This window comes from Varroa destructor, unplaced genomic scaffold, assembly GCF_002443255.2.
Source record: "Varroa destructor unplaced genomic scaffold, Vdes_3.0 BEIS01000001.1, whole genome shotgun sequence".
Classification (NCBI taxonomy): domain Eukaryota; kingdom Metazoa; phylum Arthropoda; class Arachnida; order Mesostigmata; family Varroidae; genus Varroa; species Varroa destructor.
Window position 1 is genome coordinate 32,089,055 of NW_019211454.1, and position 13,428 is coordinate 32,102,482.

The following is a 13,428-nucleotide window of genomic DNA, read 5'->3' on the forward strand; positions in this document are numbered from 1 at the left end:
GGAGTTAGCAAGCACATAATCACCTGCTTATACATATTTTATGGTGGCTCAGAAGATCTTTTCTTGTCTCAACTTTTAAGGCCATTACTAAGGGAGTGTTTCTACTTTGAACGTAACATAAAGTAGCCGTCTGATTTGATAATGATATTGCAAAATTCTACAGTTGCGATTGAAAGCTAGCAACACCATTTTTATTAGATTATGCTGAGGCAATTCTTTACGTTCGCGAAGATCCTATGGGCAAAACAGTTATCTCTTCATAACTCGCTGCCTATTTGGGGCAAAGTCCAGTACTGGCAGAATTCAAGCAAGCTAGATTTTTCTGGGCTAACCTCAAGTCCACGTAGCCTGTATCTTCCAGCGAGCGCGTCACCACGCCGCTACAATATAACTAGCTTACCCATCATATGTGCATGGAAAGGTACCAGAAATCTCAAAATGTGAAACTGTGAAGCAATCTAGCACATAGAAAAAATTGATGCCAAGCAGAGTCTATTTTCTCTTCTTCTTTTTCTTCATAATAACAATCATCGTCATCATCATCATCATCATCATCATCATTGTTTATTTCGTTTCATTCAGCAATATTATTAACATATAAGTTAAAACTTCCGTTTCTCATTTTCATCATTCACAGTTGAGCGCAATAATTCTCCATATGCGCCTCTCTAACTCGGGCTCAACGAGCTCAAGAGGAACAGATTTATACAGTGGAAAAGGAGAAGCCCCGCAAGCAAAGGGAATATAGATAGGTGTCAGAGTAGAGGCGCCTCGTAAGTAGTGATGTCAGGCGTCAACCAGACAACCAATGAAAAAGAGGCAAAAAGGCGGGGGCATGGGTAGCCGCTATTATTAGATCTCGTGTGGTACTTGTTCTTGAGATGAGAAAGAAGACCTAGTTGTGAGCGTTTCCGCGCTTTCTCCTTGTGAAAGGATTTGACACAGGATTGTCTCCTTTGCATTCGGGACGTTCTACCTGTTCGGGCGGCTTGCAGTTACCATCTTCCTGATTCCAAATAGTCTCACCCTCACAGAACATAACAATAGGCACCCCATATGCGCACCAATAGTACTTCTGACAGTCCTTCTCATGAGGAATATAGGAAATATTAGGTTCGTTGCAGTCGTTCGGGTATTTTCGGCCGGGGTCTCCGTAAGTCTTCAGAAGAGTTGCCGTCGTAGATTTCTGTTTGGTAGTCGGCTTTATGGTGGTAGTTTTCGGTTTCATTGTCGCCTTTGTTGTTTTAGTCTGTGGGGGAAATCTTGTTCGTGGGGTGGTAGATGCCTTCTTGTTAGGTGAGGGTGTTCCTTGGTTCCGGCGTTGGGGTTTTGAGTGATTGTTAAGGACAGGCTTAGGTCGTTTAGCAATGCTTTTCTTAATGACCGGCACTTTATAGTCCTTGAGCTTTGTATCGATTGTCGTTAGCAAGGGATTTTTCTCACCACAACTACCTCTGAAGTCATCCATATCGACTGCCCAAACCATTGCGCCTCCGTAGCCATTCTCACGAAGATAGTCCATTTTGATAGCGACTGATTCCGCGTCTTCATAACCTACCCATTGATCATCCTTGTAGGCATAAGGGACCTTGCCGATTTGATCAAACTTTCTAATCCACCCTCCGCCGGGTTTCAGCATCGAACAAACCTCGTAGTACGCAAGGAAGCCGGTGGCATTGGTATAGGTTCCTGGAAGACCTCCGTTTTTCTCCTTATTGATGTACGCCTTCAGACCTCGATTTTCAGCGTTTTGCAAGGTAAACGTGCGACCATAGAACGGAATGCCGACAATGAGTTTATGCTTCGGCGCTCCACCATCAACCCATAGTTGAAGTCCATCGTGCTGTAATCAATTATAAACAACAATTGATCAGATTATGCTTTTAGCCTTACTTCTCAATGCTTTGTCGCTTTGTTGCCGTTATATATATATATATATATATATATATATATATATATATATATATATATATATATATATATATATATATAACAGTAAGAGTATATATATATATACGTATATATATACTCTTACCGTTTGTTCATTTGTTCAGCCCAAGTCGACCCCTAAAATGATCGGATCAGGCTGAATTTTGGCAGATATTTCGCGTACTATCCGATAGAGTTGCCCGTAAGATAGAGCCGACCATGAATACCTTTTCTTAAAAGCAATTTGTTTTTAATCTCACAGATCATGATGTTAATTTGAGCAAATAGGTTGTTCTTACAGTTTTGCTCTTTTTTAGCATTTTTTTTACAAAGCTCATAAAAGAAGTTTGCGTCCATAAAGTTGCAAAAGTTGAAATGTAGTATCTTTTAATGGCGTTTTTAATAAGTGTTTTTTTTATTGTAAAAATGGCAGTCAGTGATTTACATGAAGGACTTTGTAGGAAGGTCGTTCGTAATTCCAATCAAAATCCAACGCATGCTCCTGTACCAAAAATTTCAGTTTCCAGATTGAAAACAGGGGGCAAAGATTCAACATAGCGTTTCTTGTTTACTATTTTTGATTAAGTCGTTAATTCCCGACTAGCTGGGTAGAAATACAGTACATGTCTCTGTTTCTAGAATAAATATTTCAGTGTGAAAAAAATCTATTGGAGGGTTCGTCTCACCCAGATAAAAGGGTGTGAGAACGCGTTTCGATTTACCTTTGAATTGTTTTTGAACAAACTTCTTATACATGTTAAGTGGGAAGTCATAGCTGCTGATATAACGAACATTTTAGTTGAACATTTTTTTCCAAAATATTTTTTAAGGGGCTCTTCGGGAGAAATACCAAAATACTGAAAACATTTTCCTGTGCAAAGTACCACATCGTTGAACTTCAGTTTTCGGGTAGAAAGTGCCGTTTGAAAGATGAGAAGAAACTTAACTCAAGACCAATCGATAGAGCTTAGTAAAAATTCGATAAATGTTGCAACACATACGTTGCTCAGAAGTGGACTACCAGTCAATTCTATTCACATGCGTCCCGAAAACAGGGTCACCAGCGAAAACTAAGAGAAATATAGCAAAATGTAACATTTAACATGTTATAACAGGCTGATGAAACGACTGCACAAGGGCAAAACGTTACGTATAGTAGAGTTTATTGTTTATCTGTTATAGTCTATGGTAGGTTGGTTTGGGTGTAACATCAGCGAATTAAATAAAAACAAGCGTGGGGCAAAGCTCACGAGTCCGTCTCGTATACTACTATGCAAAGTGTATATCTATTCATTTCTCTCCATGTCCCAAATCTACCCCTTAAGTCGTTAGAGATTTGTTTCGGAAAGCTCTACGTGAAAAATATGGTTGGTTTACCAAATACTTTCCCCATTACGGAAAAAGTTTGCTTTTCTCGTCGAGCGTAATGTCTATTTGGCTGATCGTAAATTACCGGCAGCAATTTCTTTCTTATTCTCCATGTCTGAAAACAACGCCGCGCCAAAGTTCACAGATACTAAGGCGGTCACCAGTGTCGTCCGTGCTAATATATTCTACCATCAGTATCAAGATTGTGAACAAGTGTGTTAAAAAATCGTTGCATGAAAAAAAAAAAAAAAAAAAAAAAAAAAATCGTTGCATGAAGTGTGTTAAAAAATCGTTGCATGAAAAAAAATCGTTGCAATGATTTTGCTATTTTGTGAAGCAAATCATTAGGTGATAGCTTTTAGGCAATATATGACTATCACTTGACGTTACCTCTATTATAAGTATTACCGGCCTTTAAGGTTTACACAGTCAAAATAAAATATGTTTCCTATTCGGGTTATAGCTGGATACTTGTTTACATCTTCATCTCTTCTTTTTTAGGCATTTCGGACCCTTGATTATAAGAATAATAATTAATGTTATTGCATTGTTAGATGGTTTGCGTAGAATGTACGAACTAACTTCAAAAAGCAAGTTTAGCATTGAAGCCATATGAAGCATAAGCATATATATCGGAAACCCGATAAAATACTATAGTTCCCAAACACTATATATATATATATATATATATATTGTGTTTAAAATGAACACTTAGAGACTAACAATATTTTCAATTATAACAATATTCATAGATAAATTAGAGAAAAGCAACGTACAGTGCAAAACGATATACAAAATAAATACATTAAAATGCCAAAATATCGAGGCGCGCTGCCGAATTACAAACACCGACAAATTTTTTGCTCTTCAAATGGCTCAACTGTGGAAAACTGTTCCGAGGAATTTAAAAGAGTCACAATTGGGCATATAACAGTCTTGTCGTTATGTATTTTTTTTTTTTTTTTTTTTGCTATTTTCAACTATTGCTCTATTTGGGCTCTCACTGACAAGTTGAAATGAACTTGAACACGAAACGAATATTACATATAACTGCATGACAAATCTCCCTTAGAGACATTTAATAAGTGAAGGCTTAAAGTGTGTAATTGATGTTTCTAGATAGCAAATGCGACCCGAGGACCAAACCACAAAAGCCACGCTTGGTAAGTCTATCACGATCTATTATACTCTTATGACCAATACCTAGTAGCAGCAGGGAAGTAGAATCTGCGTGAGCTCAAGTTGATCACTTAGTAACCCTACAAATATTTGCAATAGGCTAAATTGGTTGGCTGGTTTAATGAAAGCTTTAGAATCAAAAGTGGGATAGAAGACCCTATAGGCCCCTTAGACCACTTCCACACTAAGTAAAGTACTAACCACATTGAGCTTTTCGTAGGCCCATTCATCAAACGGCCGTTTATAGAGTGGTGAATGCACGTCAGAAAAGCCGGCCCAGTTCCCACGGAGGTCATACGTCATGACATTGATGAAATCAAGTAACCTACCGAGTTCCTCAATCTCATAGCCTTCCTGCACACGGAATTTGGCTACCGGGACAGCAGCGGAAAGAATAAGCCGATACGTGTTAAATACTGATTTCATCTCACGAACGAGATCGAGGAAGTTCTCCTTATCCTTAAAGGTACCTCCACGATCAAAGGCGCCAGGATACTCCCAATCTAGGTCAAAACCATCGAAACCATAGGTTTGCACCCACTGGATGACGGAATTGATAAATGTATGTCGACGAGATTGCACAGCGACCATCTCTGAATATTTCTTTCCGCCTTCGGCCCACCCGCCAACAGCAAGTAAGGTTTTGATGTGAGGGAACTTTTTACGCAGTGCCGTAAAGCGCCGATAACCTCCTGCAAGAAAGTCGGGGTGTCGGATTTAAGCTTTAACTTCCGAACCTTTTCTGCCCTTTGTAGTAAACATCGCTGGTAAATTATACTGCTATTTCTAAATGTGTATTGTTGACTTTTCCAAATTAGTTTTAAACCACTTATAGAGCAGCCTGAGACACGCTCAGATAACGAAAAATCTGCCTAAGTCATTCTCGTTTTGAACTATATTGTCCCTATCGATTCGAGAAGTGACCTGTCACATTATGTGTGATTTAAATGAGAGTAATAACGTTTTAGTAGCGAAAACCTGGCTTAGTCAAAACTTTTTTCGGCCGGTTTTTATAGGTGGTTTGGTGATCGGACCGATTTATATCTTTGAATTTATGTTCGACTTTACTCTTTCAAAATATCCGGTCTTAGGTTAAGCGAAGCGTACAAAGTTATTACGGTGGGATGCTGTACTGTATTTACTGGCCAAAACGACGCGAACAAAATTCGACTGGTGCTTACCTTTGTTGAAATCAAACTCAGGATCGATCGAGAATAGTTCCCAGGTTTGATTGCTCAGCCCAACAAAAGCATATACAAGATGGGTGCACCTTTCGCCAGGTATATCATCGATATCATAATTCATTGGAAATGGTCGATACAATGCCCATGCGCTAAAATAACACACCACCTTGGGTGACTCTCCAGTAACGTTAGCGACCAATCCGCCGGGTGAGACGAGCGCTGGATTAGCCACTTCTGTTGTGAGCTGCTTACCATCTAATTGACAAACAGAAAATAGAACAAGAGAAGGCAAAAATGCGGATAACATCCTACACGACGAATTTCAGTCTTTGTTAAACCTCGCTTCACGAACTATTCGAAATTAGCCTTCGCAGAGGCACTCAGCTACATAGTCCTAACATGGCTTCGTGACTATATTGTACACACTTCATCGCAGTGTATTTTGCAACGCTTGTTGCTGACGGTAACTCCCAGATCCCCTAGCCGCTTTAACCGCTTCGACTATTGGTACAAACTAGGAGTAATGATGTCACTGCCCTACGCCGAAGAAAGCTCTTTACGAGTAGAAAAGGTTTTCCGCTAACACCATTGAAGATTATTTACTAAATTTCGAAATATTGAGTGCAGAAAAGCAATTAGTGGCGGCACACCGGTATTCGCACACTTTGATGCTCGACCTGCATATATCCTGAATATATGAATTGCCTAAACAGAAATAATAAAAGCAATTATTTATCCTGTCATAGAGAATGACTTGTGTTTCTTTCCAGTAATATTCCCGAAAAGTTGGTTCGTCAGGCATGGTATTTGGTCAACTTTTTGCACCGGGCTAAAATTTCTCAGCATTAACAATTCGTTGCCCATGATGCGATCCCATAGCATATTTATAGCGATATTTACAGGTGAGAAGTGTAAACGGTGGGATGGGAGGGTTCGCAGTGATCACTTTTCTACAATTCTTCCTTATAACCTTATAAGCTAACGATGGTTTCATCAACGTAGCATCTACTGCTGCATTGATGAAGATTGATAAACATTCATACAGCTTCGTAGAATTTCCTTCAGCTGGCTTGTCGCCCTAATATATATACAGACACACCACATACATATACATACTATTGCGCTACTTCTAATGCGGCTGTATTGAGTGAAGAAAAACGAGCATCAAGTCGCAGACTGCTAGATCCTTTTTTAAGCTTTTCAAAAAAAGAAAATTAATCAAATAGATCTAAAAACTGCAGCAAACAGCCCTATAATTTCAGGCGTGGCACAGACTTTATAAATTATACTGAAATTAGCAGCTAATCCGTATGCCTCCACCTTTTACCAAAACCCTTGCCCTGATAATAATTCGATTATTAGTCGACGGGCTTCTGACGTGTGTATGTATGTATGCAACGTTTCGTTCTCATTAAATTTAATTAATATTTATTAATTAATAAATTAAAGAAAAGTCAATTTGTGCGTGAAATGCGAAGATATTGTCTTCTACATAAATTCTCGTGAAGAGTACGGCTGCGGGTTATCTAATCCATACCTTTCCTTGTTTAGTGACAACCGTGCTCAAGAAAACACTTATTCAGCGGTTTGTCCTGTAATCTTGGCAGATTTGATATTGTAGAGCAGCGGAAGGCAGAATATGCCAAATCAGAAATTAGTCAAATCCGTAAGCGTAATTGTTAGGAACGCTTCTTTGTAACAACTGAGTATTGTACTAACTCAAAGACTCACCGTAGAGTATCAGGATTGTTTTGCGATTGCTAAGACGTCGCTTGCTGTTGCTATCGTCCACCGATCGGTGGCAAAGTGATCGGAAGCTCCGAGCTCTCGGCGGGGTATTCGTCCGAGGACGGAAAATTGGTCGCTGCGAGCGAAACTAGGTGGCAGAGCCATTGACCCTTCTGGTCGGGGATAGACGCAAAAAGGAAAAAATCGCGCAGAACCGGCTGTATGAACGCCGTGCAAACGAAACAATCTGGTGCCCGAAGTAAGCTTGTGCCATTTCACAGAAATAATAGGGCGTAGACGGCTACAGCGACGACGAGATGCCATTTCATAATACTACTTCACCAGAACCGATAAAGCGGTCGGTCAACACCTCTCGACCAGAAAATATAACGAAAAGACAGGAGTCATTCAACGGCAAACTATTGTTGAACTAAACGACAAAGAACAAACGACGTTTACTCTGTTGTTGTTGTTATTGTGTGGCGCTATTGAACACCGATATTCACACATTGTTTTCGGTGGAATCCAGCCGGAACAACTCTACTACCAGATGTTAGGTACCGCCCCCCAAAATGAAAATTCTCCAAAAGGAACGCGCACGAGACCGGAGTGGTGAACGTTGAGCGCTCACGCACATTTTTTTGGTCAAAATTTCTGCTTGTACATAGCCCAGCATATATGTATATGGCAGACGGTGCAAGGACCCTATAAAATCGCTAGTAGAGAGCAACATCTTAGGCCAGGTAGCGACAAAGCCTGGTAGTACTGTCGAAGACTGCTTTTTTTAAAAGTCATGTACATAGTTTCGACACGCCCTATCTACCGAGGAATGTTTCTGGAAAGTTATGCATCGATTAGGGAAACGAGAATACGCTATGTCACTCTCTTTGCTCCTACTGATAAATACGAGATAGAAAGTAGCCCACGTAGTTTTTGTTTGCATACAACACGAAAAATAGTTTGCAAGATAAATACACTTACTTCTCTTAGACAGTTTTAACACCACAACATTTAACTAGATGATATTAGGATCGACCACGTCCATGTAGTAACCAATCCTAACTGTATAATATTATTACAACTGGTGGATTGACACCGAACCTGAAAGGGTCAATTGTATGGTTTTCTAATAGCATTAACATATGATAATACCTCAGTAAAATCTTAGCTTCTTTGGCCTAACATTGCCATTATACAAGTATCCCGACCGAATCGAGCATATCTCCAATGTCTAATATGTATATATATATATATATATATATATATATATATATATATATCCAATGCCTTCTCAGTAAAAGCAGAATCTATTTCACTGAGGCATCTAAAATATTTACGCACCTTTTACCGGACTCCCAGCAGCCTTTATCACCGAAATGCTCGCAGCGAAAAAGACAGAAGCAAGCAGCGACAGCGTGGACATTCTGTGGAGCACCATGGCGGACCGCATGAGCTAAGCGGGCCGGATTAAGGCCCTTGGTCGTGGGCACTTGCACAACTCCGGTCGTTGCGGGAGTCTTCGCACGAATACAGCAAGACGCTGCGCTCATGTCGTTCCTTGCTGACCGTCTCCCCCGGTGCGGACGCCGCTGCCGCCGCTACTGCCGCCGCAGACAACGGCGAGAACAGAACAAGCAACGGGCCCAGAGGAGGGTGAGAAGGTGAATCGGCCGTAAACTCTCCTTTCCCGGGTCAACACTCGAAGCCCAAGCGGGAGACAACGCAAAAATCGCAGAAAACGACTCCAGCGCGCATGTTCGTGGCGACAGTAGGATACACTGCTTACCAGCATCGCAAGTCGCGAGGACAAACGACCGTAGTGCCAAACCACATGAGGAGAAGGTAAGATAAGGAAGGGACAGGTTCCTCGTATCGACAACGATAAACGCCATCGACGATCATGGTCGACAATCGAGTGTTTCTACCGATTAAACAAATCGTTGTAATTGGCGCGCACCGAAGTCAGCGAATAACAGAAAATTGATCACGAATGGTCGAGCTCAAAGGAGATAACGACTGAAAATGATGACCGGGTATCATGAGCATGAAAAAACGTATTCGGTTGTATTGGAGAAGCCAAGCGCGAAATTCCCGTTAGCAAGTTATTTTCCAGACGACAACTTGAATAACTCTAGTTACGCTCTCTACATCGTCAAGGCTACTTCTATATAAATGCACTAGTAACCTCCCTCTGCGTGTAGCCTAGACAATTATAAGTAAATGTAATAAGTTATACGGCAATCCGCTCTATTAGTTTGCACTGTGTATGAAAACAACTTTGTCAAGAATAGCCTTACGCCACTCTCAGTAGTGTTACGTATAGCTTTACGTCGGAGAAGGAAATGTTTCGGATCAACTTTTTCCCAGAAAACACATATATACAATAGCAACATTCGAAGAGCGTCCACCGGTTTGTAGCAATATTCCGCAGAGTTCGGTCGTGATCTGCTGTTTCACAGGTCGATTGTATTACAGGCTACGCGTAGAACACGCATATCGGCCGGAGACGGCTAGGGCGTTTGTAGCACCGCAAACATAAGGCCCCATATTTGTTTATATTTCCAACTGTATTTCAACAGAAAAAAAACCAAGCTTCTTAACCTAACAAATCTCCATTGATTTTTCAGCTTGTCCTAAGTGGACTGTCTTTACACTTTTTGCAATAGGACTAGGTGGAGTCTGAAAACATAACGAAACTCGTCTGCAGAAAGTGAGATATGAAGCATATTAAATCAAGCAACAGAGCGAAAGAAGAGACCAAAAACTTCTGTCTGTGTCTAAAGCCATTTTATAAAGATAGCATCGTACTTCCAGCGGATACCCTGATTTTGCTGGGCGCTTTTAGGTAATACTGGTCTTGTTCTACTTCCATTCCATCTAGAAGACCCGCAACTGGGAGCAATCCCTACTACGAATATATTACTTAAGCATCATTAAACGGTTTCCAACTAGCTTGTTTTTGGAAGGTAACTAATATAGTCTGCTCTGATTGGTCCCGAACATAAACCTAGGATATTTTGCTGGCGGCTTAATCTGGTAACTAGAATAACGGCAAAGACTGCATCTATGCACGTCCCCGAAAGTTTCGAAATTCAGACACAGCCTGCTGATCGTGGTACGCATGTAATAAGTTCTCTGTGAAAAATTTCTAGGTATTGTCATTCGACGATGCTCTAATAGCGACAGGACGACAATGGAGGACTGCCTGTACCTAGGCCTGTCTGACCGTACAACGGACCTAGTGTGCAAATCAAAAGTGGCTTTTTCAGTTTAAAATATACCAGTCTTGTTAAACAACCTTGCAGAAGATCAAGCCTATGCATGTAATTAGGTCGTTAGAATTGATGACAACATCTGTGTATATTTAAGTGTTTCAAAAAATTAACCATTCCTACACCAGAATGTATTAGCTTAAATCATTGTTACCGTTACCGTAGCCAATTCAGTCGTACCCATATGTTTTTGGCTTATATTGACGGATCTTGTCTTCGAAATTGGTACTAATAGTATACGCCATCATTTCAATAAGCTTAGTCTAAAACCTATATTCAATTAATTTAGTATAGAGCCAAACTCACGTCAATCACAACGTCTCGGGTTTGTCTCCAACTAAAACCCGATCATTTTTATTAATTACATACTTTCTTAATGTTAACTTATCATACAGTTACGTCATTCAACTGTGAGCATGATTACACTCTCTACTGACAATTAGAACGTGTTCCCGCCGTGTCACAGACACTTGCGGGTATATCGGGGCTAAGAGCTTTGAGCGCCTACAAAAAATATCTGCCGAATTGTTTGTCATGACAAAACGACACGATATTTCAAGCTCTCTAGTGACATCACTATTTTTCTCTACGTAATTGAATATAGGAATTGATCACTTTACCTAAAGATGGTTCTCGAGTCAAGACCAACTAAGCTTTGTCTTATTCAGAAGACGACGCTTTGAAATAAGGCGATCATGTTATTACTCAAGGCTTAGCAGTTCCATAGTCGTGAACAGAACGACTCTTCACAGCTTACTCAATGGCACTAAAGAGAAACACTTCTGATCGCTAGTTAGAATCGCCCATCCAACCCCAAAATTGCAGAGCTCTCGCGTCAAAAGAAAATGTTTTCTTTTCATTAGTGCGCTGCAATTATAATGAGTACTTATGTCAAGCGGAATACAAATCAAATGTCTTCTAACAAATGTAGCCTAGTATCAGAGAATACAAACTAAATGATAACTGATCCGTTTTTGAGAAAAAAAAAACATGGATAGACTACGACTCCGTACCATGGCCTGGTTTGGCATCGCAAAAACGACCTGGGCAGCTGAAAACTCCACTCATTGCACTGGGTCTAAGCTGCTAATTACTCTGGCAATTTTTTCAATTCAATTTTAGTGTTCACTGCAGTAGCGTTTAATAAATCGACTGCATCGAAACGTTTAGCAAAACAGCAAGCAACGCGCGCTTTTTGAGTATAGTTTTACCGTATTCCACAAGAACGCAAAGATCTAATTTTTTCTGAAATTTAATTCCAGATTATAGCAAGCATTTTGTACTGCTTAACATCAGAAGCCACATCACTGGGTTATATATTACTTTGTATACATTTTTTAGACATGTGAAAATTTCAAAGGGGAATATTTTCTAGTTAATGCTTTAGAAGCAATTGCAAAGTAGAACTAAATCATTTACAATAGAAATGAGTTACACGAAAAGCCAGAACTGGGAGAATTACCCAGAACAATCCCAAACCTCGAAAAATTTCTGTTTAGGCCAAAAACAACGGAGAGGAGAATTAGTCTTGAACTAATGAAATATTTTCCCTATATCCAAGACGATAGCGATCGTCTAGTTCATTTGGACACGTTATAAGGTACTTGGGTTACAGTAAGTAGGTTTTTCAAGCCTTCCAATAAAGTATCATTTGCCGACGTTCCGCCTCAGATATTTGGTTCCTATATGACACTTGACTTCTCGATACAATTTGAATAGCAAAAGTGCTAATACTATAATATTGTAGTTTAATAAACCCAATGAAGGCGAATACCCCTTGTACGATGATTCTCCTAAAGCAGTCACCAACTTTACATCTCAAGTTAATATACCAACGAAGTATTTTGCCCCATCACGGTCGCGAATGGAACAAATTTTCTTGATGTATATTCGTCATTTAAAGAGCATACCTTCGATAGTGATCTCATTTGTGTGCACCGCGACCTAAAACTGACCCAGTTCGAAGTTAAAACGAAACTGTGACCTGACTAAAAAGCCTATCGCGAAGATTAACAATCGTCACTTTTCCATTGTTTTTTTTCCATTGTCGGCAGCGGCTACCTCGAAAACGAACAAAGCTGATCACAAGGAAATCCTGAGGAAGTTATTGTCGTACTTCAGCCCACGTGGCTCACCGAACAGCACATTGGCGGATCATCAGATCGGGCCGACCGGTGCATATACTACTCTCTCGTTTGACACAATGCCACAGTCGAAAATTTTTTATTAATTTCCTTCTTCAGACGTTGTCATTATTCTGTATTTTCTCTCACAGATTTAATTGGATCATTTGCCAATCGCATTCAAGTTCATTGATGGCAATGTTGTATGGACGTACTTGATCTTAACAAGAGAACCTGAACGGCTGCCTTGCAAAGTACCTTGCGCGTCTATAATCAGTTTTCACCTAAATCCAAACCACTGTACCTACATAATGGCACAACGGGTAACGTGTCCACCTACTAAACATAGAGATATGTGGCAGTCTTGGCTCGAATCCGTTTTTTGCTGGGAGCCACCCAGTAAATAAAGGTAAAATACGGAAAATCATTGAATTTATCTAACTAATCAGTCACACAACTAACATATTTCGTTTCGGTACAATGTATTATGCATAGCTTGACTTGCAGTGGACTACGAGCACTAAACATCCCGACATGTGACTGAAGCCAGCTAATGCCCGTATCCCAGCCGCTCCACTATCAGCTGCACATGGAATATGGCTACATATCGAGCTGTCATGACATTTACAGCATCGTAAACAAAGG

The 13,428-nt window shown here is 40.2% G+C and overlaps 1 protein-coding gene across 7 annotated transcripts; it reads right to left on the reverse strand.

Annotated features, from left to right (window-relative positions):
• Positions 1-533: 533 nt before the first annotated feature.
• On the reverse strand, positions 534-13,377 carry LOC111251805 (endochitinase-like). Of its 7 annotated transcripts, none has more exons than XM_086980638.1 (4): positions 13,246-13,377; positions 5,658-5,915; positions 4,678-5,168; positions 534-1,843 (listed from the first exon to the last, which is right to left on the reverse strand). In XM_086980638.1, the coding sequence occupies exons 1-4, from the start codon at positions 13,274-13,276 to the stop codon at positions 896-898; spliced, it is 1,728 nt and encodes a 575-aa protein (XP_086836764.1). In that variant the 5' UTR covers positions 13,277-13,377; the 3' UTR covers positions 534-895. The 7 variants fall into 7 exon arrangements, with proteins under 7 accessions (XP_086836764.1, XP_086836762.1, XP_086836782.1 ...); XM_086980636.1 differs by having other exon boundaries at positions 13,124-13,334; XM_086980656.1 differs by having other exon boundaries at positions 12,999-13,333.
• Between the last annotated feature and the right edge of the window lie 51 nt (positions 13,378-13,428).

Coding starts and splice junctions, on each gene's coding strand:
- LOC111251805 (XM_022808868.2), bottom strand. CDS start 8,838: ATGCGGTCCGCCATGGTGCTCCACAGAATGTCCACGCTGTCGCTGCTT. Junction 5,916..8,729: donor TGCTGGGAGTCCGGTAAAAG/GTGCGTAAATAT, acceptor TTTGTCAATTAG/ATGGTAAGCAGCTCACAACA. Junction 5,169..5,657: donor TGAGTTTGATTTCAACAAAG/GTAAGCACCAGT, acceptor ACTTTCTTGCAG/GAGGTTATCGGCGCTTTACG.